Here is a 22534-nt window from a genome sequence, read left to right on the forward strand (position 1 = left end):
ATCATTTCATGATTAATTCTTGAAACCTTGATATTACATTCCAAGCAGCAATAGACTTGATGTAGGAGTAAAATAATTTGAAAAGTGATAAATAGTATAAACAAATGGCTAGGTAATTTATCAATTACCATTTTGTTTTATTCATTTGCCTACATCTATCTAGAAAAAATTGTCTGCTGATTTTAACTTTTTATTTCAGAGGTAGTAACTGAAAAATATTTCCAAATTGGTCTTCCTACTTTTTACTTTAACAGAGGTAGCGTGTATTAACCTGAATTAATCTTGAAGTAATCGTTCGAATCTTGATCATTTTTTCCTCACATTCATAATACTCTTCCAAAAGTCAAATACATGTACACCAATAACACATTTGACTACTTTACAGTCTATTATGTTCATTTGATGGTATAACCAAAATCAAAGTAGATCTACTTTAAATACTGACCTCGCTTTTATATACTCTCTTATGGTGAACTATTTATCAACATGATTATCTATGAATTTTTATTTAAATGCCACCTTATACTGGAAATTAAGAGAGTAAAATGGTAATTTTTGCCATCCAATGTAAACACAGAACGTGCCTGCCCAAGTATGTTAATTACTGGTACTCGTAGATGTACTACATGTAGCTGTTTTGATTCCTCTCTCAATATATATTCCACTTAAATTGCAATGATTTAACTAATGACAGGAGATAAGAGCAAATTTTGCGTAAAAAACTGTCAATTACTTTTAACGATAAGACATACACCTTTATAATACCCAATACTCATATCGCAGCAACATGACAAATATGACGATGGATCAACAAAACATCAGAGGATGACACATACATACTTTACAATGGCTATGACATGAAATGTCACCTTCGAACACACACATACAACACAGATGGACCAACCACGATACCCAAAAATAAACTTTCAACGAATCAAATGTGAAACAAAATATGAAAAATATTACTATCAAGTGAATGAAGAAGGCTTTGTGATAATGTATAAAATACTCAATTTTTTGTGCAAAAATATAAATTTTTTACAAGGCACATGATGGAAGACTTACAAAAATAAACAAAAACTGACCAATGAATAAACCAACTGGAGAACGGACATGACAATATTGATGCGCAATTGACCAAAAGATGTTGATGAACTTATGGCAGTGTTTCGCTGTACTGTACATTCGGCCCATGGCCAAATACAATGAGGACAACAGTAATTAGCAAAGACATTAACGTACAGATGGGATCAACCCGTTGACTACTTAGTGCTCCCATGGAGCATAAGGATCGCAAAGTTCACTTTAGACAGATTATCAACTTGACCTACAATGCCAGTCAATGCCTGGTACCCATTCTGAATTTCCCATGTCATGCACAGGTATCATCAGTTCACTGGTCACAAATGAAAATACAAGATAACGATAACTTATCAGTAAACTTCTGCCCACAATAGTTCAGAAGAATATGTACCATATGAATCTGCAAGAATGTGCAGTCAAATCCTGTTTTCTCCTCAATGATTTCCCTGGAGCACAGTTGTGATCCCCACAGCTTGATTCAAGATGTACATAGGGCTACTATTACTAGCTTCTGTACAAGGATGCCTGGGTGGAGTCTCGAGGAAGCTGTGCAGTACTATAAGGCACCGATGGCGCAAAAGGGAATGGAGGGCGAAAGAGTAGCCCCTGCTGAAGCATACTCTCTGCCTGACTGGTCGGTATACCTGGGACAAGCCCAGGAAGCAACGGTGACCCAGCTGGGAGGAATGGAGGGCGTGGAAGCATGGGGTAGTAAGGGAGCATTGGGAATCTAGCAAAAGGATTGAGATCGGTCAGGGGTGGGAGGGGCTTACCCGTGCTGTCTACGGCCATTGGAAGACTCAGAGCTGCAGGGAAGTCCAGAGGCAAACGTGGGGGGGCAAGATCATGGGCTGAGGATTTTGGAGTGGGGGCATTGGATGGGTCGATGGCAGGTTTGTGTAAAAGGGAAGGATGGGGCTGATTGGTGGCTGGGTCAATGATACCCTGAGTGATGGAGCCACGAGGATTAGGTGTCATCTTGACTTTGGGTGTCATACCGAGTATTGAGGATGAAGCCGTTAGGGAAGACGGGTGAGACAAGTGTGGTGATGCGGAAGAATGCAGTGGATGCTGCTCGCGTGACTGAGACAGGGGAGATGCAGATTGCTTGCGGAATTTCTTATCAGAAGTTCTTAATCTGTGTACCGGAGAGTCTCTCATCACATTGGTGGTGGAATGCAAGTTCGCATTACTAATTACACTTGGTCTACGCTTCTCGTGAATCTCATCATCATGAGTATCTTCAGGATGCCTCCTCCGCTTTTTCGGCATGCTGAGGTCACAAGGTTCCTCCTGCTCTGGAAAGGATTCATACTTGACAGAGCGAGAAGAAGATGATGAGGAAGAGGATGAAGATGAAGAAGAACGTACCGGCGGCAACAAAGAAACTGGTGGTTTGACAGGAGTTGAGTCCGGTAAATGAAATTTGTTTTTAGAATCATCCAATTCATGCTGGCTTAGTTTATTTGTCACCTGAGTTGGAGCTATACTCAAGATAGTTTGGCTATTGAGGTCTACTGGAGGGCGGAAGAGGAGAGGAGATTGTGGAAGGAAAGTCATGTAGGGCGATAGCAATCGTGGCCCAGCCCCTAGCAGGCCTGGCATTTCTGCAACCACTTTCTTGTAGTGGTCGTGCTCAGCTGCAAATTTGTCTTTTGTCATATTACGTAGGATGAGGTCATTGGGTTGCACAGCACTTGGAAGAGAGTTGATTAACCCAGATGGAACATCTCTTTCAAGCTTCACCTTTTTGTGATGTGTGTGCTGTATCACTGATGGCCTCGAAAGGAGGCTTTCCTGACTGCCTATCCTCGGTTCACCCAAGGTGACATTGTTCAGATTGTTCACAGGGTTTGCAAGAATACGCTTACTATCAATTCCTCTAAGATGTCCTGACTGGTCAAGAGCACCAGGTTCTTCCTTGACCACCAAGTTATTCATAGCTAAATGTGTTCCCTCACTTTTAATAGCCACTGCTTCCTCTTGCTTCACTGCTGGTTCTTTCTTCTTCACCAGTGATGTCCCACTATTCAATTTATCTAAAACTGTTGATGGTTGCGAATGAGGAGCATTCTGTTGCTGCAAAGGTTGTTTCTGATCCTCTGTAGCCTGGTGGCCTACCACTGGACTCTCCCTCTCCTTCTTAGGTACCGTTGTGGCTGCTATGACAGGTACCTGAGGTATGGCTAGGATGACTTGACCCATGTTCTTCAGACCTAGTTGATGAGGGAACAGGTGGCCTCCTGGAAGCTGAACTACTGATGTCTGAGGCATGATGGGTGGCATGGTCATGATGGGTGTGCCGTTGACAGTCATTGGAGGCTTCACCTCTCTGCCGACAATCACAGATGGAGTTGCAGAGGTTGTGCTTACAGGCACTGTGGTAGTTACTGTTGACACAGACGCACTTGATTCTCTCATAACGACACTGTTCAGTCCCGCTTGTTCTAGCTGCCGATTCATCTACAGGGAAACGAAAACAATAATGTCACCAAGTGTAAGGGCAAAATACATCTATGGATAAAATGAGAGACATACATGTATCATGGATAAAAAAAAACCTGATCAGAAAATGACAAGTGAAGAATCTCACAAGGGTATCATACTGGATTACAATATACATTTGGGGAAAGATCTATAATAGTTATCAAATTTTTTTTGGGGGGGGATACTTAACAGGAAACCAAGAGCAGTAAATGACTATTTTTTCTAGCATGCATTGACAAACAAAATGTAGATGAATATGCGGCTGTCACACTAGCATCGCCAACTCAAGAACCAGCAAATACATTATTCCAGATGAAAGAGTATTGGGTTGGGTGCTGTAAGTATCCTTGCATTGACTGCCGCATCACTAAAGATTTACCACAAATCAAAATATATATAATATTTTCGCTTAACAAATCTACCAAATTATAATGAATTTCCACTACCATTCATCAGTTAGCTATAATACTCTTGTTATACTCGACTTACCTCCTCTTGCGCTTTCCTCTCTGCTGCTCGCCATGCCTCTAGTTCTTGAAGTTGTTCCCGAACATGTTTTACTCTTGACTTCTTCTTCTCCTTCTTATCTTTCTTCTTTTTCTTGTCCTTAAAAGCATACTGTTCTGCAGGTTTGTCTGGCGTACGAAGGTGTTGCTCAAATGGAAAGAGCAATCTGAAAAAAAAAGAAAATGAGAGAAAATGGTGGAATATGCTCCTGCATTTGTGGTAAAGACAGACTGAGTATTTATTATTCAGTATTTAATCCACACTACTACTAGTCTCGATTATTCAGCAATTTCTAATGATTAAACAAATTGCTTTTGAGTCCCAAAATACCATGTAATTGTGTGGATTATTAAAAACATAGAATGTATCTGCACACTAATGCCATCTTATGGTGTGTTTCTACAGAGAATTGTTAAAATCAATTTATCTTTTCCGGAATCAAAAAGCCATACTGCCCTTAAACCAACCTGTTTCTACAGAGCGAATAAACAGATTAACTCACATTCCACATCGCAACTTAACAGATTAACACAGGAATAACCACCTCCCAGAGGTGGTTATGAGAAACCGTATTTTGCAGGATGCGGTTTATCAATAAACCGCACCATGTCTGTTTCTACAGGGAAGTTTTCCGGAATTCTGGATACTTACGCTGCGGGGAAATACTGTTTAATGGTTCTCTGTAGAAACACACAGTTTATTAGTATCTAAAACTTTAAAACAACAAGTGGAATGCCTCTGGCCGTCTCACCTGCATCACGCGGTTCAATATAGCAGCAGTGCTGACTTTGAATACTACTCTAACTCGCACAAGATGTTCAGTGATACATGGTTACTCTTATGTCCACTTTTTATGAACTAGACCAATAAACTTACAGAGATATGATGGTTATTCACCCAAAAACCCCAACATGGCCAAAGTTCATTGACCTTACATGACCTTTGACCATGATCATGTGACGTGAAACTCAAACAGGATATTCAGTGATACTTGATTACTCTTATGTACAAGTTTCATGAATCAGATCCATAAACTTTCAAAGTTATGATGGTAATTCAACAGATACACCCAATTCGGCCAAAGTTCATTGACCTTTGACCTTGGTCATGTGACCTGAAATGTGCACAGGATGTTCAGTGATACTTGATTACTCTAATGTCCAAGTTTAATGAACTAGCCCAATAAACTTCCAAAGTTATGATGGTAATTCAACAGATACCCCCGATTCGGCCAAAGTTCATTGACCCTAATGACCTTTGACCTTAATCATGAGACCTGAAACTTGCACAAAATTTTCAGTGATGCTTGATTACTATTATGTCCAAGTTTCATGAATCAGATCCATAAATTTTCAAAGTTATGATGGGAATTCAACAGATATCTCCAATTCGGCCAAAGTTCATTGACCCTAAATGACCTTTGACCTTGGTCATGTGACGTGAAACTCATGCAGGATGTTCAGTGATACTTGATTAACCTTATGTCCAAGTTTCATGAACTAGGTCCATATATTTTCTAAGTTATGATGACATTTCAAAAACTTAACCATAGGTTAAGATTTCGATGTTGATTCCTCCAACATGGTCTAAGTTCATTGACCCTAAATGACCTTTGACCTTGGTCATGTGACATGAAACTCTAATAGGATGTTCAGTAATACTTGATTAACCTTATGGCCAAGTTTCATGAACTAGGTCCATATACTTTCTAAGTTATGATGTCATTTCAAAAACTTAACCTCAGGTTAAGATTTGATGTTGACGCCGCCGCCGTCGCCGCCGTCGGAAAAGCGGCGCCTATAGTCTCACTTTGCTTCGCAGGTGAGACAAAAATGACAATTTGAATAACCCTCTTTGATACTCAGCTCAGATTTGAAAAAAAAATTAATAAACTTTGACTTCTCTCTTGAAATATTGTCACTGTTGAGTATACAAAGTGTATATTTCATGGAGTATACTGCAAAGTGCCTTGAAATGGTAAGAAAAATGCACCATTATAAATGCTCCCATTGGATTTGATTGATAGGATTAAAATACATATATAGTCATGAAAAAAAATAGATTTTCCCCACAATTGAGAAATGAGGCCAAGTCACTCAAGCAATAAAAATAAATTCTTTAAAGCTTTAAAATGATTATCATCGCCAACCTTTCATAGTGTTTCCTGGTACAAGTTGCAGCACTGGTACTGTTAGGATTACCACCGAGGCGATCATAGATGACTTTCCATTGTTTCTGTGATGTGATACTCCTGTATCCACCGAGTTTAACTGCTAGCTCAAAGAAGGCAAACAGATCAACTGCAGGGGGGAAAAAAGGCAGGAAAGATAACAAATATATTGGAAAGTCAAGCCCAAATCATAATACAAGTACTGATACTCCAATAAAATGAAGGATACTTTTCTTTGAGGTTTCACATTTAGCTTCAATACATCATTTAAAATTTACACTATAATTTCTAACATATTACTCTCTTTTACTTTTGCATAAAAAATCCTTCGTACCATTCAGTTTACATGGGTTATTTACAATTACACATAAAAAGTGCATATTTCTGGCAATTATATACCACTTCTTTGTATCAATGGGACAACTCAGAGTTCAATCCAAAACACAACCACTACTTTTGTACATGAATATTACATTAAACATCTTTCCTTCCACTCCTTTCAAAGTGCAAATTTGAAATTATTGAATTCCTAAACTTCATCTTACGCTGTTTGAATCCGAGATGTGGCACTCTGTCGATAGGAGTGTTCCTATCCTTCATATACTTGTACAGGTGCGTCAAGAAGAGCTCCTCACTCGTCACTTTACCCGTCCTAAACTCCGCCTTCAACTGAGCAAGGGTGTCCACACCACTCAGTCCAGGATCTAGCCGCTCTCTTGACCTCCGTGACCCGACCCGATGTGACCTCTTGCTAGCTAGCAGGAGGTTGTTCTATTTCAGTCAAGAAAAATGATGAGGATATTACATGTATAATTATATTAAAAACAGAATGCAGTATATTTGATTACATACACATAATTATCAGTAAACTATAACAAACTATTATAGATCTTTACAAAGAACAACAATGCAATGCAAAAGAAAAAGAAATTAAGTCACTGCTTTGAAAATTGTCAAACATATTACAACTGTGATTCAACACCACAAACTCACAAAATGTGGAACTGTTTGATTTTAGTTGAAGCTCATAAAACTGTATTTGGGCCAGAAAATTTAAAGTTTTAAACACATTTGATCAATATTTTAGTTTGCTTTACAGTAATATACATCATATTTCAGCTTTAATATGGTGTGTTTTCTTTAAGACAAAATTAACCGTCAAGATTGGATGAAATTATGATGAACCATACATGTATTTTTTTACTGTTTTCAGCAAATTAATTTTTAGAGTCTTTGTTATTATTGTGCAAAAGTTGCTCTTTATAAAGATATAAAATAGCTTTTCTCACCTGAGTTATACTAAAATAATGTTTTTCTGACTTTAAAATCACACAGGGTAAGCCATTGTGTTATAACAATGAACAGGATATGAAATTTGAATGCCCAGATTGAAGGTAGTGCAACTTCTTCCATGATTATTCTATTAAATTTTAATCTCCTTATTATCACCAATGCACACTGGAGTGCTAAGATGTTTCAATAGACTGGCAGACTTTAGCATTATATCAGTGATTTTTTTAAAATATATATTATCATATATTGGCCTTGAGATCTTCTTTAAGTTTTCCATGATTTCAACACAAGAAATCTCCTCTTTCGCAATCAATTCCAAGTTCAAACCTTATCTGGCAAACTTGTGTGGGTGTGTGGTCTGGTCTGGTAGAGATTACCTGTATATTATTAGAGCTGGTGTGGTTTCTAGGAGGTTGGTAACGATCATCATCTGATTTTAATTTGACCTTCTTTTTCCTTGGTCTTCCTTTAAGCTTGGGAGCTGCAAAATACAATAAAAATTGTGAAACATCAATACTAGAATATCATACAATTCCGTGGATTCGCAACACGGTGCGCGATCTATCAGTTGCATCGAACAGGCCGAAATTCGCAATGCATCATGGGAATAAAAAGACGACATCTGTTCCATGTGAAAGCACTAAAGTGAATACATGCATGCGATCATTTAGCGCTGGCCGATGCGGCTCGACCGGCTATGCTGTTTACCAGGGTCCAAGAGGTAGGAGAGTAATTTATACGCGTATGCGAAATCTAGACCGTTTTTGGTGAATTCTTGCCATATGGTTCTAATTTTTGAAGGACCAGCACTGTACCTGTTCACTGCTATCAATAGATGGTGCACCATATTGTCAATCCACTGAATAGAGTTTGGTATGGAATTACAGTAAACTGCATCAGTCAAATCTCTTGGCACAACAGAACGCTGTAAGACTTTTTCAACATGAAATTCAACATAGTACGTAGATGAAAATAATATTTCCAAAATTCTGGTCTAAAATTGTGTTCACTTTATGGATGATTATTGCCTTATAGACAGTTGACCTATGCAGGCTCTACTGTATGATATCTTTCAAATATTGTCTTTTTATGAATAGGCTTCCCATTATCATCAGGGTTTGAAAAGTCAACAGAGGAGGTTGACAATAATTGTATCAAGATACAGATATTTCCAGATTTTCTGTTAAAAAAACCCCACCCCCATATTTCAGAGGGGCCCTTTGGCAACTTTCTGGTCTATTTTGACATTTAATGGGGGGGGGGGAAGGGCAACACTTGATGCCTGTTCCAATATACTTCTCAATTTCAATAGACTTCTTACCTGTATATTCACACAACCTCTCGTCCTCCTCCATAATAGGATGATCAAACTCATCTCGGCAGAATAGCAGCTTGGTGTTAGGGTGGGGCAAGGACAGGAGCCCTAGGGCCTTCAGGAGGGGGTTACTATGCCACTTGTCTCCTTGCTTCTCAATCCTCTTCATGTTGGCATGGTAACGACAGTAGCTGGGATAGCTGACGACCATCAAATTCTGTTTCTCCGCCTCCTTGCAGGGTTCTAGAATGTTTGGATAGATTTGAAAAATATACTAGTCATGATTCATAATTTTTCATACTGTATTTGTTTTTCATTATTCATAGATTTTAAAAGAGAAATGCTCAATAATTTTCTGTGGTAAAGCATCGCCAATGTTTTGTCTCTGTGTCTATTTGATCACAATGGAGTTTCGAACAAGTATCATGGTAATCACACGTTTTTACTCATGGGAAAATGTTAATCTAAGTGAAATCTACAATCAGTATAGTCAATAAAGGGATGAACATCCCATCCCATCCCAGTCCTGTTAATTCATTATAATTGCAATTGTATATTACAATACTGCATGGATACTGTACACCACTGAGTTATTTTCATATATGCATGTAACTTTCACACTGTACATTTTAGTATAACACATGTTAATGTATAGCTATATGTACACACATAAATTGACCTATCAAAACTCATTTTATATACATACATGTACATGTACTGAATGTACATCCTGCAAAAATGGTACAATGATTTTCACTTTTCACTTTCATTTCTCTTACTATATATGTAGTACACAGAGTGCATTGAAAATGATAAGCAAAATAATCTGTAACTGTGTGTACATGAACATTTATGTACCGGTATGTAGAGCTGCATACTTTTACAGGTGGGTGTTTCATGAAGCTGTTCATATAAAGATATGAATGATTTTACGCATGACTGGTGATCCTTTCTTGCACTAAGTGGTACAATGTATCCATATGTAATTGGGTTTGCAGACATAGAGGTGTAATCACCTCAATTTTGTCAAAATCAATATCAATCATAATTTCAAAAATATAAATTCAATGGTTCTTACATGATGTAAGTCCATTAATCATGATATAGCCAGCAAAAATTATTAAGAAATGCGAAATCTGGTCAGCTGTAATACTACATATCTGCAGAGTAATCTCACCAACCATTGAGACTGATCAAAATCTTAAGTTCTCATATAAATATCAAATTTACAGAATTTTGCTTTTTAATTGAGACTACATGTACATGTACAGTAGGTGTACATGTAATGTACATTCACATACAATCAATTTCATTCTTACAAACAATGCATGACCACTGACCATTTGACTTTGAGCTGGAGTCGACTCTAGTCCGCAACCTGCTCGATGGTCCGTCTTCTGATGCATCTCCATCCTTAGCAACCACACCCTGGTCCTCACATGCCCCGCCCTGGTCCTTCGATGCCTCGCCCAGTTCCTCTGTAGTGGCTGTTGAGGGTGCACCCTGTCCCTCATCGGTCCTTGAGGGAGGTTCCGAGGGGCAGATCGTCGGGAAACCATCGATCCACCTGACATCTTCCATGATCACCCAGTCAAGAAGGTCTTCAATGCTCATGATGGCTTTGCCGTTCACCGCTATTACCTCATCCTGAAAAAGTTAGATTGTACATCAAAAATAAAAATTAAAGGATGCAAACGTATTTAATTGCAAAATTGTCAACACTACACGTATGATATTATGAAGGCAACACAGTTTCTGACACCAAAATATTTATTCTTGCATAATTTGGAAAACACTTTACCAATGTTCATTGTGTGACGAGAGAAAAGAGAATTATCTGTTTTGTATCATATCTTCCCTGCCCCCCCCCCCCCTGGGGGGGTGCCAGGTTGATTTTCCCTCTTTTGTCACCATTTTCTATTATGAATACTTGCTGTGATTTTGAGAATTACAGCAACTTAAGCAAGTATTTAAATATCAAGGAGGTTCAAATGAGATGGAGTAACAGCAAACAAAATCCCTTTGAACAAGCTTCGAAGCTGCCAGCAAAAAGTATGTCAGGCATGCACTTTGGTCAACACCTCTTGCAATTGTGTAGACAAAAGATTCCCGCGTCACTCCATAGCTATAGGTCATATATACAGGGAAATATGCTATTGTGATGATAATTACTTTTTCGCCGCATCTGGTCTGGTTATATGTGTAGTACATAATTTGGAGTCATGCGAAAATAAACTATGCAACATGTCCTGAAATATGACTCAAATTTCCTCAACTGGGCATGTGCGGGCACTCATCTGGCATATACAATAATGAATAGCAATATTCCATCGACCACATTTGAAATTTTCCTTTGCCGCAAACGATCGGAAGTGTTAAAATCGGGTTTCAGTAAAAGTCAAAGTCTTACTTTTTCCCTAATTAAAGGTAAATTGATATAATCTGGGCAAATATCTCAGCGTAATAGTGCTTGGTTGTTGATGTATTGTCATGCGTACAAATTTCTGTTTGTTTATTAATAAAAAGATGGGAAATTGATCCAAATGGATATTCGTAAAATTTCGTTTCGGATTTCTTCACTGAAACTGGCGGCTTCGAAGGCGGACATCAAAAAGGTCTTAACTGCCGTTCTTTCTTTGTGCTTCTTTAGAAATAAACAGCTGCTTGAATAAATCTGTTGCCTGTTGGAACTCCAGTCATAGAAACTTCTTGGAAATATTAGGGGGTTTTTTTGTGTGTGTATGTGATCCATTATTCTGCAAGCATCAATACACGGAGTGCATGAATCCTGTTCCTATCTTAGATAGCGCCATCTACAGTTGTAATGGCCACATGCCAGATATCAATTTTGGTTAATGTTGCACATGTACATCATAGCTCCAAATGTGTATATCAAACCCCAACAAAAAATTGATTTGAACAAAAAGAAAAATCCAACGAGCACAACACTGAAAATTTCATCAAAATTGGATGTAAAATAAGAAAGTTATGACTTTTAAAGTTTTGCTTAATTTCACAAAACAGTCATATACACATCATGGTGGGTATGCAAATGAGGAGACTGATGACGTCATCTACTCACTATTTCTTTTGTATTTCATTATATAAAATAGGAAATATCCTATTTTTCTCCTCATTGTCAAGCCAAACAACGATTAATTCCTTCCTGAACATGTGGAATGTGCATTGTTTAATACTACATGTATATGATTCAGTCAAGTTGGTCCTTATTGTCAAATCTCTAAAAAATGAAATATTGTTTAATAATTCAAACAATAAAAAACAAAAGAAATTGTGAGTGAGGGACATCATCGACTCATTTTAGTTGTGCATATCACCGTTTTGTGAGAAATAAGAAAAGCTTTAACTTATTTTACATCCGATTTTGATGAACTTTTCAGCATTTTGCTAGTTTGATTTTTCTTTATTTATTCAAATCAACATTTTTGTTGGGTGGATTTGACCTTTAAGCACTGCACATTATATACATTTACACTGTAGTATGAATCTCATGACCCATATAAACAGCCTTAGAATTGTATATTGAACTTTTATCTCACAGATTTAACCTTTTATCTCAAATATTTAACCTTTTAGTGGCTTTGGCCTATATCTAGTGAGTACTATCAACATGATATAGATCTACAATAATAAATGTTTCCACATTATTATTGCACACCTATTAAAGCCAATGACATCAAAACTGTTAAATGAATAATAAATTGAGATACATGATTCAAGCAAAAGTCCTACCAGCATAAATTGCTCTTTATTAACATGTATCCAGTCGTGCATGTATCGGACTATGAATGACATATCAGCTACATTATGTGAATAGAACTATTTTATTTAAACGTGAACTGCTTTCATAAATATGGATTTATTATGTTCAAATCTGGAATAAAATTTGAAAGAAAAAAAATCAGAAAAAAATGCATGTGATCACATCCTACTGCTTCAGAATGTGCATTAATGTGTACTACATGTATTTTTTTTCTATTCAAGAGCATTTTTTTCAGCCATTATTAATCTCCAGATGTGCAAAATATGAAAACATTGAGTTTTCAAGTTCTTTTCATGTTGTTTAGAAAGGCCTTTATGGGAAAAGGATCCACTCAAAAAAAGTTATTGTTAGCCTAGTGTCCCAGTCAAATGTGTAAAGAACTTCATGTGACTATCCACAGCAAAATAGTGTCAGATTCGATGTAATTTTTGTTTGTATAATTAATATTTCCCTTACTTGTACTTGATTCAATCTAATGACCAGAACTTTAAAGGGATGGTCCGGGCTGAAAATATTTATATCTTCATACATAGAGTAGAGTTTACTGAGCAAAATGCAAAAAATTTTTATCAAAATCAGATAACAAATAATAAAGTTATTGAAGTTTAAAGTTTAGCAATATTTTGTGAAAACAGTTGTCATGAATATTCAATAGGTTGTCTGATGATGTCACATCTCCGCTTTCCACTTTTTATGTTATTACATGTTAAAGTCATATTTTTTTCATTATTTCATACTTGTGTGAATTATATGTCTCCCTAATAATGAAATAAGTTGCAGCAATAAATATCTAATGCACTAAAGCAGTCGTTTTTCTAGTCCTCGGAGGAAAAAAAATTGAATAAACCTAATTTCATATAATAAAATACAAAAGAACAAGTGGAGATGTGGCATCATCAGCCCACCCAATGAATATTATTGACGACTGTTTTCATAAAATATTACTAAACTTTAAAATTCAATAACTTTATTTGTTATCCCAATTTGATGACATTTTCGGCATTTTGCTCAGTGAATTCTACTCTATACATGTATATTAAGCTATAAATACTTTCAGCCAGGACCATCCTTTTAACATTTTACATCACATCATGAATTTATGTTCAAAAAATATTATTGAAAACATATTTAGGCACAGCTTTAATGAAGTAAAAATCACTTCCAATTCAAGTACTGAGTACTTTTACAATGTAAGTGTATGATGTACAAGTACATATTTGTGATAATTCCTTATTTGGACAAAACAAAAACATGTATGGGAACAAAAGCAGTGTGGATGACATTTGTCATCAATAGAAAAAAGCCTTGTCTGTTATTTTAAAAGATAGCTTTGAGATACATGTAGTTCATATATATTTGGCAGGTGTTTTTCTTTTATTTTGCAATATCATTTATGGCTATTACAATAGAATATCATACATTGTCAATGTCCTAATGTTCTCTTGTATGTACATGTACAGTGTAGTCTGACAAGTTCATCCCCCCCCCACCACCATGAAAAAAAAATACAATAGATTTTCTTGAACTGCATACTGTTTAGGTATACATCTACGCAATAGTGTGACTTCACCAACTCAATGAAGATAGAGCCAATATTCAACATACTACAATTGTTGTATTGCATGCCAAAACAGAGGAAAAGAAATCAGAAAAGACAGAACCTCAGGGGCCAGGGTGCATTTTTATAATTTCCAACATTAGTTTGAAAATGATTAAAAGTTTAATCTTGAGTAGATGAATTATTGCCAGTGATTAGAAACATGTTACTGTTGAAATTTAATAAATTCGAATTTTCATCATCCACATTTCCAGTATATCTGCTTTTTTTGTAGTATGATAATCTAGCGGCAATATCATACAGCAATGATATCATCATATCCTCAAAATGGGTCTTGGGTTTCGTCAAGTAGGGTGAGTCACCAAGACCTCCAGTGGCAGAATTTTAATTGGACTCGAACCAGGGAGGAAAAGAGCAGGTTTAGTCACAAACAAAATAAAACTTCACTCCCTCTTTCATGAACTCAAAGTCATGGAGTAGATAGAGCACCAAAACTGCATTGACTGACTCACAGTGGTCATATAATGCACATATCCGTTGTCATGCAGGAAAACTAAACATTCATCCCCAAGTTTTACTGCATTTTTTTTTTGTTCTTGACCCCAGGTCCCCTATAAACTGCATGTGGTGTTCAAGCTGGGTCGATGTCAATGTCTTCTTCAGTGTCAGGGCAAACAAACAATAAAACAGAGTCATGTGTAATCCGTGCACGTTTGCAAAGTTAGAAGTAAATGTTTACAAATTTGCATGGTACACTACATGTATGTCTGTGCCCCCCCCCCCTCCATCAGGGTCAAATGAGGTCCCCGAGGTAACTAGAAAAATAATATCTTAAATTTTGGTAAACATCACTTTAAATTACATGTACATGTAAATGAATCTATCAAATTATGTCCTTCCAAATCACAACTGTATATATTTTAAAATTAATAAAATTATGATTACTATATGATTTTATGTACTGACATAGCAAAGAAAAAGGAAATTGGGGATATCATCAGCCTTATGAATATTCATGATGATGGCAAACATGTAGAAAATTTGATGTAATTTTCAGCATTTTGCTCGGTGAATTTTACTTTATTTTTCTTAGTCAGATAAAATCATTCTGAGCCCTGAGTTTCCCTGTATATGTCATGTAAATGAGGGGAGATACTTGAGCATACATGAAGATGATGTAGATGTGTAAATTGTTAATGCACAATTTTGTTTGCCCTCTCCTTTATGAGATATACATGTATTGCCCTTGCATCAGCAATTTAGATTAGGTATAATGTGAAAAAAAGTGAAAATTGAACCCAGATGAAATAATGAAAAATAATGAAAACCAATTTCAATTATTTAAAGTTTTTTCTTCTTCTTTATTTCATGGTTATCATCTTGTAGGCCTAAATATTCTGTAATTATCTACAATGTAATTATAAAATTTATCTCAAAATACAAATAATCCTCATTGTACGCCAACATGTATCAAATGCTTATCAATAACTGTCATAAAAAAATGAACTTTGTTCTTTGTGAAGCTCTCACATTTTATTGAGAGTACTGATAGCTATCAGAGTAATCTCATTATGTTTCCTGTCCGAAATTAAATATCAGTCACCATTAAATATCAGTCACCATCAAAAATAAGAGATTTTGAAGCTACTGTGTAGGAGATAGGATTTCTGCTTTGAGCTTCAATCATCTTCTCAGTACAATTTCTACTTGGCTGTGTACTAGTCTTTGCATTAGGCCTACACTGTACACAAGTACAGTGTTAATGTACATGTAGATGATGTTTATCCTGCATGATGATTGAAATATTTTCAAAATCAAATTTAAATCATATAATAATAATAAATAAATGAAAATTTCATTAATAATAAAATTAAATTTATACAGATAAAAATAAATAAATAAATACATGAATAAATAAATGAAATTAAAAGAAGGAAAGAAAGAAAGGAAAGAAAGAAAAGAAAAGAAAAGAAAAGAAAAGAAAAGAAAAGAAAAGAAAAGAAAGAAAGAAAGAAAGAAAGAAAGAAAGAAAGAAAGAAAGAGAGAAAGAAAGAATAAAGTAAAGTGAATAAAAGACATTGTTGTGACCAAATTTTTTTGTTGGTTTTACTAGATTTTGGTATGGTAAAGATATTAACTATTGTACCAATACCACCAAATATCTTATCTACATGTATCATGTGACAAAAAACAGTGATTTTCATCCATTCTTTGCAACACTAATCTGTCTACTATACTATACACACAAAAACCAATTGTTTTATCATCCTGCTACATGTACATACTGTATTCCTCAACAGGATTTTTTTTCATATTAAGATGCAAAAAGGGGGTTATCCATATTTTTAACAATGCAGGGTCTAGTTTTTTTCTGCAGGACTGTGTTCACCAGACTAGTAATGAACATTTTGATAAATAATCCAGTTGACTCAAAGGTGAAAAAATGCTCGCAGCCCCAGGTTTACAGCTGGGATAAAATCATTATTACAATCAATTAAAAATCAATCAGGAAAAATCTGATGGTGTCGTACATGAAGATACACGTATAACTTTAAGGTCTGAATGAAGAGCAAAGCTACATGTATGGAGCATGAAGCATACATGTGTACTACTCGGTGTTATTAATAATTTGTAAAGGACAAGTATGGGACACTGGCACTCTCAACTGCATATTGATTGCTATCGGCATCTATGCGCAATGTTGGACAGCCTGTTCAACCCTCTATCAAATGGCAAATTATAAATACAATGTGTATGTATATATTGATTGTGAATAACTATAATCTGAACTTCCAATACATGCATTGATAATCCTAGTCAACACACATCCAACATGTACATACATGTATAGCTCACAATCATCATACTAATACCAGTATTTATGAACCATTATCATTGCCTTCATCATTCAAAATTCAAATTGGGAGGAGGGAAGTCATGGGGGGGGGGTAGCAAACAATGTACGAACATGTACATGTAGGTCCTGCATTTATGTCTTGTGGGGGTCAATAACGAGTGTAATGAAATAAGGTGATTTTATTTGGTGTGGATTAATTAGGAATATTTCAAAACTATTATTCACCATCAGGTCAAAGAATGTTGAGAAAATCTACAAAGATGCATACATGTACAGTGTACATCTCCATTAATTCACTAGGATGCCTGTACATACGGCATATAAATAATAAAACTGATTTTAACGGATCCCAAATTTGTATTAGGCCCTATATGAATAAGATTTGACAATTTGATTATTCTCATATTTGCAAATGTAGGTTATAATGATAGGAGGCTACAGATGCTTGCTTAATATAAAAATAAAATAATAGAATACAAAATTTAATGAAGGTACATACTGTTTGTAACAAAATCTATATTAAATATGTTGGAATTAAGTGGAAATCATTTAAAAATTGTAGATTCACATGCATACTCTAAATGGGGAGACTAGAGTTAATAAACAATGTCATAGATGCCAGTCAAAAATATCCAAAATCAATAAATGAAAAGTATTATATGAACCTGAAGAATGTGTAGAATACTGTACATGTGTTTATTGCATCCTACATTATCTATTGCATCTCAATAATAGCTACCCTGTCAGAGATGGTGTGTGTCTTTGGGTACAGTACAGTAATGCATGTTCAACAACGTAAAAATAGCTATCAACGCGCTGCTTTATTACAAATCCACGCTTGATGAGAAGAACAGGGATTATGCCATGAAAATCAACTCAGGTCGGATTTCTTTCTGAATCTATGTTAAGTAGCTGAAGAAATTACAAGTTTGCACTGAATATACATTCATTGGCTCTTCCGGAGATCACAAGTGTTATTTATTTCTTCCTTGTAAAAAAGTCAGAGTCCCGACTCCTTAAAAAACTAGAATAGCTTTTATAGTGTACAGTACATGTATGTACACAACCAGTCACAATTCTTTGACTCACTATTAATTACCTGTTTCAGCCAGAGAACAATAGATTCAGTAGACCGAATCTATTGTTCTCTGGTTGAAACAGGTAATAGTAAGTCAAAGATTTGTGACTGGTACTGTACAAATCAATGAGAAATTCCTTTTTGCTTTTTTATAATGGGGTGGATTAAAAGTTGCATATACAGTGTATCTATCTACCTGTAATTTATTAGATATTTTGTTCACTGGCATCGCAAAGAAAGAAGAAATAAATAAACAAATAAACAAATAAACAAACGAACAAACGAACGAGCAAACAAACAAACAAATAAATAAATTTAAAAAAATAAATAAATACCAGAGAAATGAGCTGAAATGTAGTCTGTATATCTCAAAAAAATTTATTTGAAAGAATAATGCTGAAATTTCAACGAACTCAGATTTTTTAAAATAAGAAATCATTTTATTTAAATTCTGCTTTGAAAAAAAAATCACAAAAAGTGTTTTATACAGTGTACACAATCACCAACAATTAGCAATGAGGAACATGATGGCGACAGAGTGAGATACCAACTCATTTTTTTTTCTCAAATTATATTCTAATACCAGTATCTGTACTCAAACATGGCAATGACAAGGTATTGCCTATAAAATGAATGCCTATATTAAACTGATTTCAATTCAATATGCAGGCGTGTATGTCCTGGATTGATATGACATTTTACAAGCTGGTTCATGATGCATATGTAATTGAAAGAGAGGGATGTGAGCAGCTCATATTCGCTTTTATAGATGAATGTTATTTCATCCCTTTATACATCGTGTATTCATCATTTATTTAATTGTGTGTGGTTAATACGTCTGTTGGATAAGCACAGCGCCATGCTCACGTCAACAGCATGTATTTGCATCCATTATTAGAATTAGATGATGATGGGGAGATGCAATGATCGCTTTATTTGACAGCTGGCTTTGTGCTAAAGCTATGGTGGCTCTTCTGCAGGAGTGCCGAGATGGGTGGGGTGCTGGTGTAACCACGGATATGAATTCCCAAGTGAAACTCTCAACCGATTTGCAAGACAGGCAGTGCATTGTAGACTGTCTTTGGGATTTGGAAAATATCACAATTCGCGTATATATGTACAGTTACTGATAAATATCACATGCACCACACATCATATTGTGACAGACTACAGTCACATCGCTGAAGGACTAGCCTACTTTTTTTTATTCACTATTCAAAGTTAAAAATATAAGCCCAAAATATACATTGTAGATAATTTTTAAAAAGAGCACAAAATGAAACCTATTTGATTTATTACAGCGAAAGAGCATCAGCCAAAATCCAATTAATGATTTACATGTAATTCTTGAAATAAATTTTACAATATGACTTTTGCAAGAAAATGTGTGAATATGTTCTAGACTACTTCAAGAAAGATGTGAATGTGAAGGAAATATGATATTTAAAAGGAGAATGAAACCCTTGGAACGAAAGCAGGAAATGCAGACCTCCTATTGGCAATGCAAACAAGATCTAGGACGTCACACATACACTCTCCCATTTGGACAGTGAAAATATCCACCTCCCCCCGCCGAAAAGGGAGGGGGGTTGACTTGACCTTTTTGTTTAAAATAAACTATTTCAGCATGGAAATGTGTACTGTAATAATGTAATACTGTATCATACAGTACATGTACATGTGCATGTAATTCTGTGTGAAAATAAGAAATAGGCCTTTTACAGATCTCAACATTTTTTTTGGGGGGGGGGATTGGGAATACATTTAGGGCCTACATTAAAGGCATTTATCCTCATTACCAGGTCTCTCAGAGAGGACCTTAAGCCGTTGGTCCCCTGGTTGCTTGCTCACAGGCATTCATGCTTTCTTTAGCAGTTAGGTATAAAAAAAAAACTCGGTATCACCTCTGTAAAACCTCGGTATAATAAGTGATGACAATATACATGCAGTACCATGCAAACTGGTGTAATGGGTGTACTACTGGAGTATAAAAGCTCAATGTATTCTGGATATTCAATAGCACTGGTTTATTGCACAATATTATGAATAACCGAAATGTGTACACACAAGAGTATTGATTGTTCATTCTGATAATATCCCTCAGAATAGTGTTCATTGAGCGATCATGTTTACAGGGATGTGCACTTGGCACAGATTGGAGATGCCAACTTGACACCAGTAGTCTTAAAACTAGACTACATGGACACACTCCCCTCTGTAGATCTCTCCGTCTCTCCAGTGTACATGTACATCTCTCTCTTTCTTCTATTTCTCTCTCTTCTATTCCTCTCTCTTCTATTTCTCTCTCTGTGACTGGGTGTCTCCCTCCCTCTCCTTCTTTCTCTGATCATAGTAAATACTAACTGGATCAATATTAGGAGGTACATGCAGTTGTTAATTCATATCCCCCCCAAAAAATATATAATAATAATAATAGATAAATAAATAAAAATATGATTAATAAATGAATGAATAAATAAATAATAAATAAATAAATAAAATAAATAAAAATGAATAAATCAATAAATAAATAAATAAATAAATCAATAAATAAATAAATAAATAAATAAATAAATAAAATTAATAAAATTAATTAAATTTTGAAAAATATGTATCAGCTCATAGTCTGGTATTAAACCTTAAAAGTACTGTAATTTTATTACTTTGTCTATTGTATTCAAAACTAAAATACATGTAGATGAAGAAATGAGGCAGGCATTACACAGGTAGTCCTTTCCCCCCAAAAAAAACACGGAGTTATCACTCCTTGAACAAACTACATGCATACTGGTACCTTTGCCATCGAGGCCTACAGTACATGTACATTGTAATGTAGTAAAACTTTGATCATCCAGAGACTCCAAACAATAAAAAACCATGGATTCAATCGGAATTGTCATGGGCTGGTAATCATGCAATAGGGCCTTGGACGATCAGCAAATTATACTTCCACACCCCCCCCCCAAAAAAAAAAACTCAAATTATTTGGTACATGTACAAAGCCTATAGTCGAGCGAGCGAAGATACACGTAGAGTCTGAAGATAAAGACTATTCCCAGGGTATGTATGGCTCATTATAATATCATTGATTCAATTTCAGCATTCTCTATGCATGACCCCATATGATCTCTGTGCTTGAATCTTGCAACAAATCAACTCAATTGCAGCTATTGCAGCTCAAATTGCTATTCCTGCAATTTTCCTTCTCCTATTTTCATTTATTGCGGTCACATTGAATTTAGGAAGCCATCGTGTTTGGCCATTTAAAAACAGTGTTGGTTATTGGCTTTGAAGATTCAAGTGTTTTAATCATGAAAAATCCCCTGTATCAAGGAAAAATAAACTTTATTAAAAAGTACATCCCAAAGTATACAAGTTGATTTGAAGAATTCTTAAAAAAATAAAGCATAACTTTTAAATTTTCATCATAATCAGGTGTTTTGGCATTTCAAAGTTTTTGTATTGATTACATGCACAAAAATATCTAAAAACACAGATGGCCAAAAGAGAATGTGAAAGCCATACATGTAAATGAATATTATAACATTTTATTTGCAATATCAAATATCTAATTTGAGATCAATTTCCATGGATCATAGTAAACCAGTAAACTCGTAAACTAGTATAAAATGATTTTATGGAGTCACAAAATGGACTTTAACATAACAAAGAAAGGGAAAATTAAAGGAAGATATTGCTAAAAAAAATTATGAAGTCCAAATTGCTCAGACTACAAGAAACATTGATCATTATCTACCAAAGGGCAAGATTAGTAATTATAATGAGATACACTGTCGGCATGATACACAATCTTTGTACAGTACAGGGTATGCACTGCACAATTTCAACATGTGTATGTTGTTGGAATGATCATGAAATTGACAAAGACAGATGCACTGCACTTGGTCATTATATTGCTTGTGATTGCATCTTCCGCTCACTACGGCTTTTACATGTATAATAATAAATGTACAAAAGCATGCCTTTGCTTTCCTAAGGAGAGATCTTCATTTGCATAGATGCCAGTTTTGTACGCTAGGGTACATGTACAGGTATTTCCATAATCATCACTGCAATATTGAATTAAAGAGCACAAAAAAATTCTAGAAATAATTCATAAATGTAATTAAAGTGTACTCAAATTGGAAAAAAATATATATTATTAAATGACAATTTGTTGTGTAGAGCACTTCAATGGGCCTACATGTACACGTAATAAAGAATTTAAGCACTGTGTATCTCAACAAAAAAGTAAAAGTAAACTAAAAGACATCAAAATCAACAATAAACAAACAAGACTGTAAATATAGAAAACATTCCATAGAGTACAGCTTATTTTGCAATTATTTTTTACATGTACAATGTAGTACTACAAAATAGTATTGATTTTATTGCAAGTTTA

At 35.3% G+C, this 22534-nt stretch overlaps 1 protein-coding gene across 1 annotated transcript in view; it reads right to left on the reverse strand.

Annotated features, from left to right (window-relative positions):
* Positions 1–321: 321 nt before the first annotated feature.
* Positions 322–22534, reverse strand: part of LOC121424826 (AT-rich interactive domain-containing protein 5B-like) — a 30359-nt gene continuing 8146 nt past the window's right edge. Inside the window, exons 3-9 of the mRNA XM_041620623.1 lie at positions 10196–10502; positions 8862–9098; positions 7918–8021; positions 6793–7018; positions 6227–6377; positions 4060–4243; positions 322–3546 (exon numbers count right to left, since the gene is read on the reverse strand). Coding sequence (XP_041476557.1) covers positions 1588–3546; positions 4060–4243; positions 6227–6377; positions 6793–7018; positions 7918–8021; positions 8862–9098; positions 10196–10502 — 3168 coding nt within the window. The 3' untranslated portion in view covers positions 322–1587. The remainder of the gene's footprint in view (positions 3547–4059; positions 4244–6226; positions 6378–6792; positions 7019–7917; positions 8022–8861; positions 9099–10195; positions 10503–22534) is intronic.

Source organism: Lytechinus variegatus, chromosome 12 (genome assembly GCF_018143015.1).
Source record: "Lytechinus variegatus isolate NC3 chromosome 12, Lvar_3.0, whole genome shotgun sequence".
Lineage (NCBI taxonomy): Eukaryota > Metazoa > Echinodermata > Echinoidea > Temnopleuroida > Toxopneustidae > Lytechinus > Lytechinus variegatus.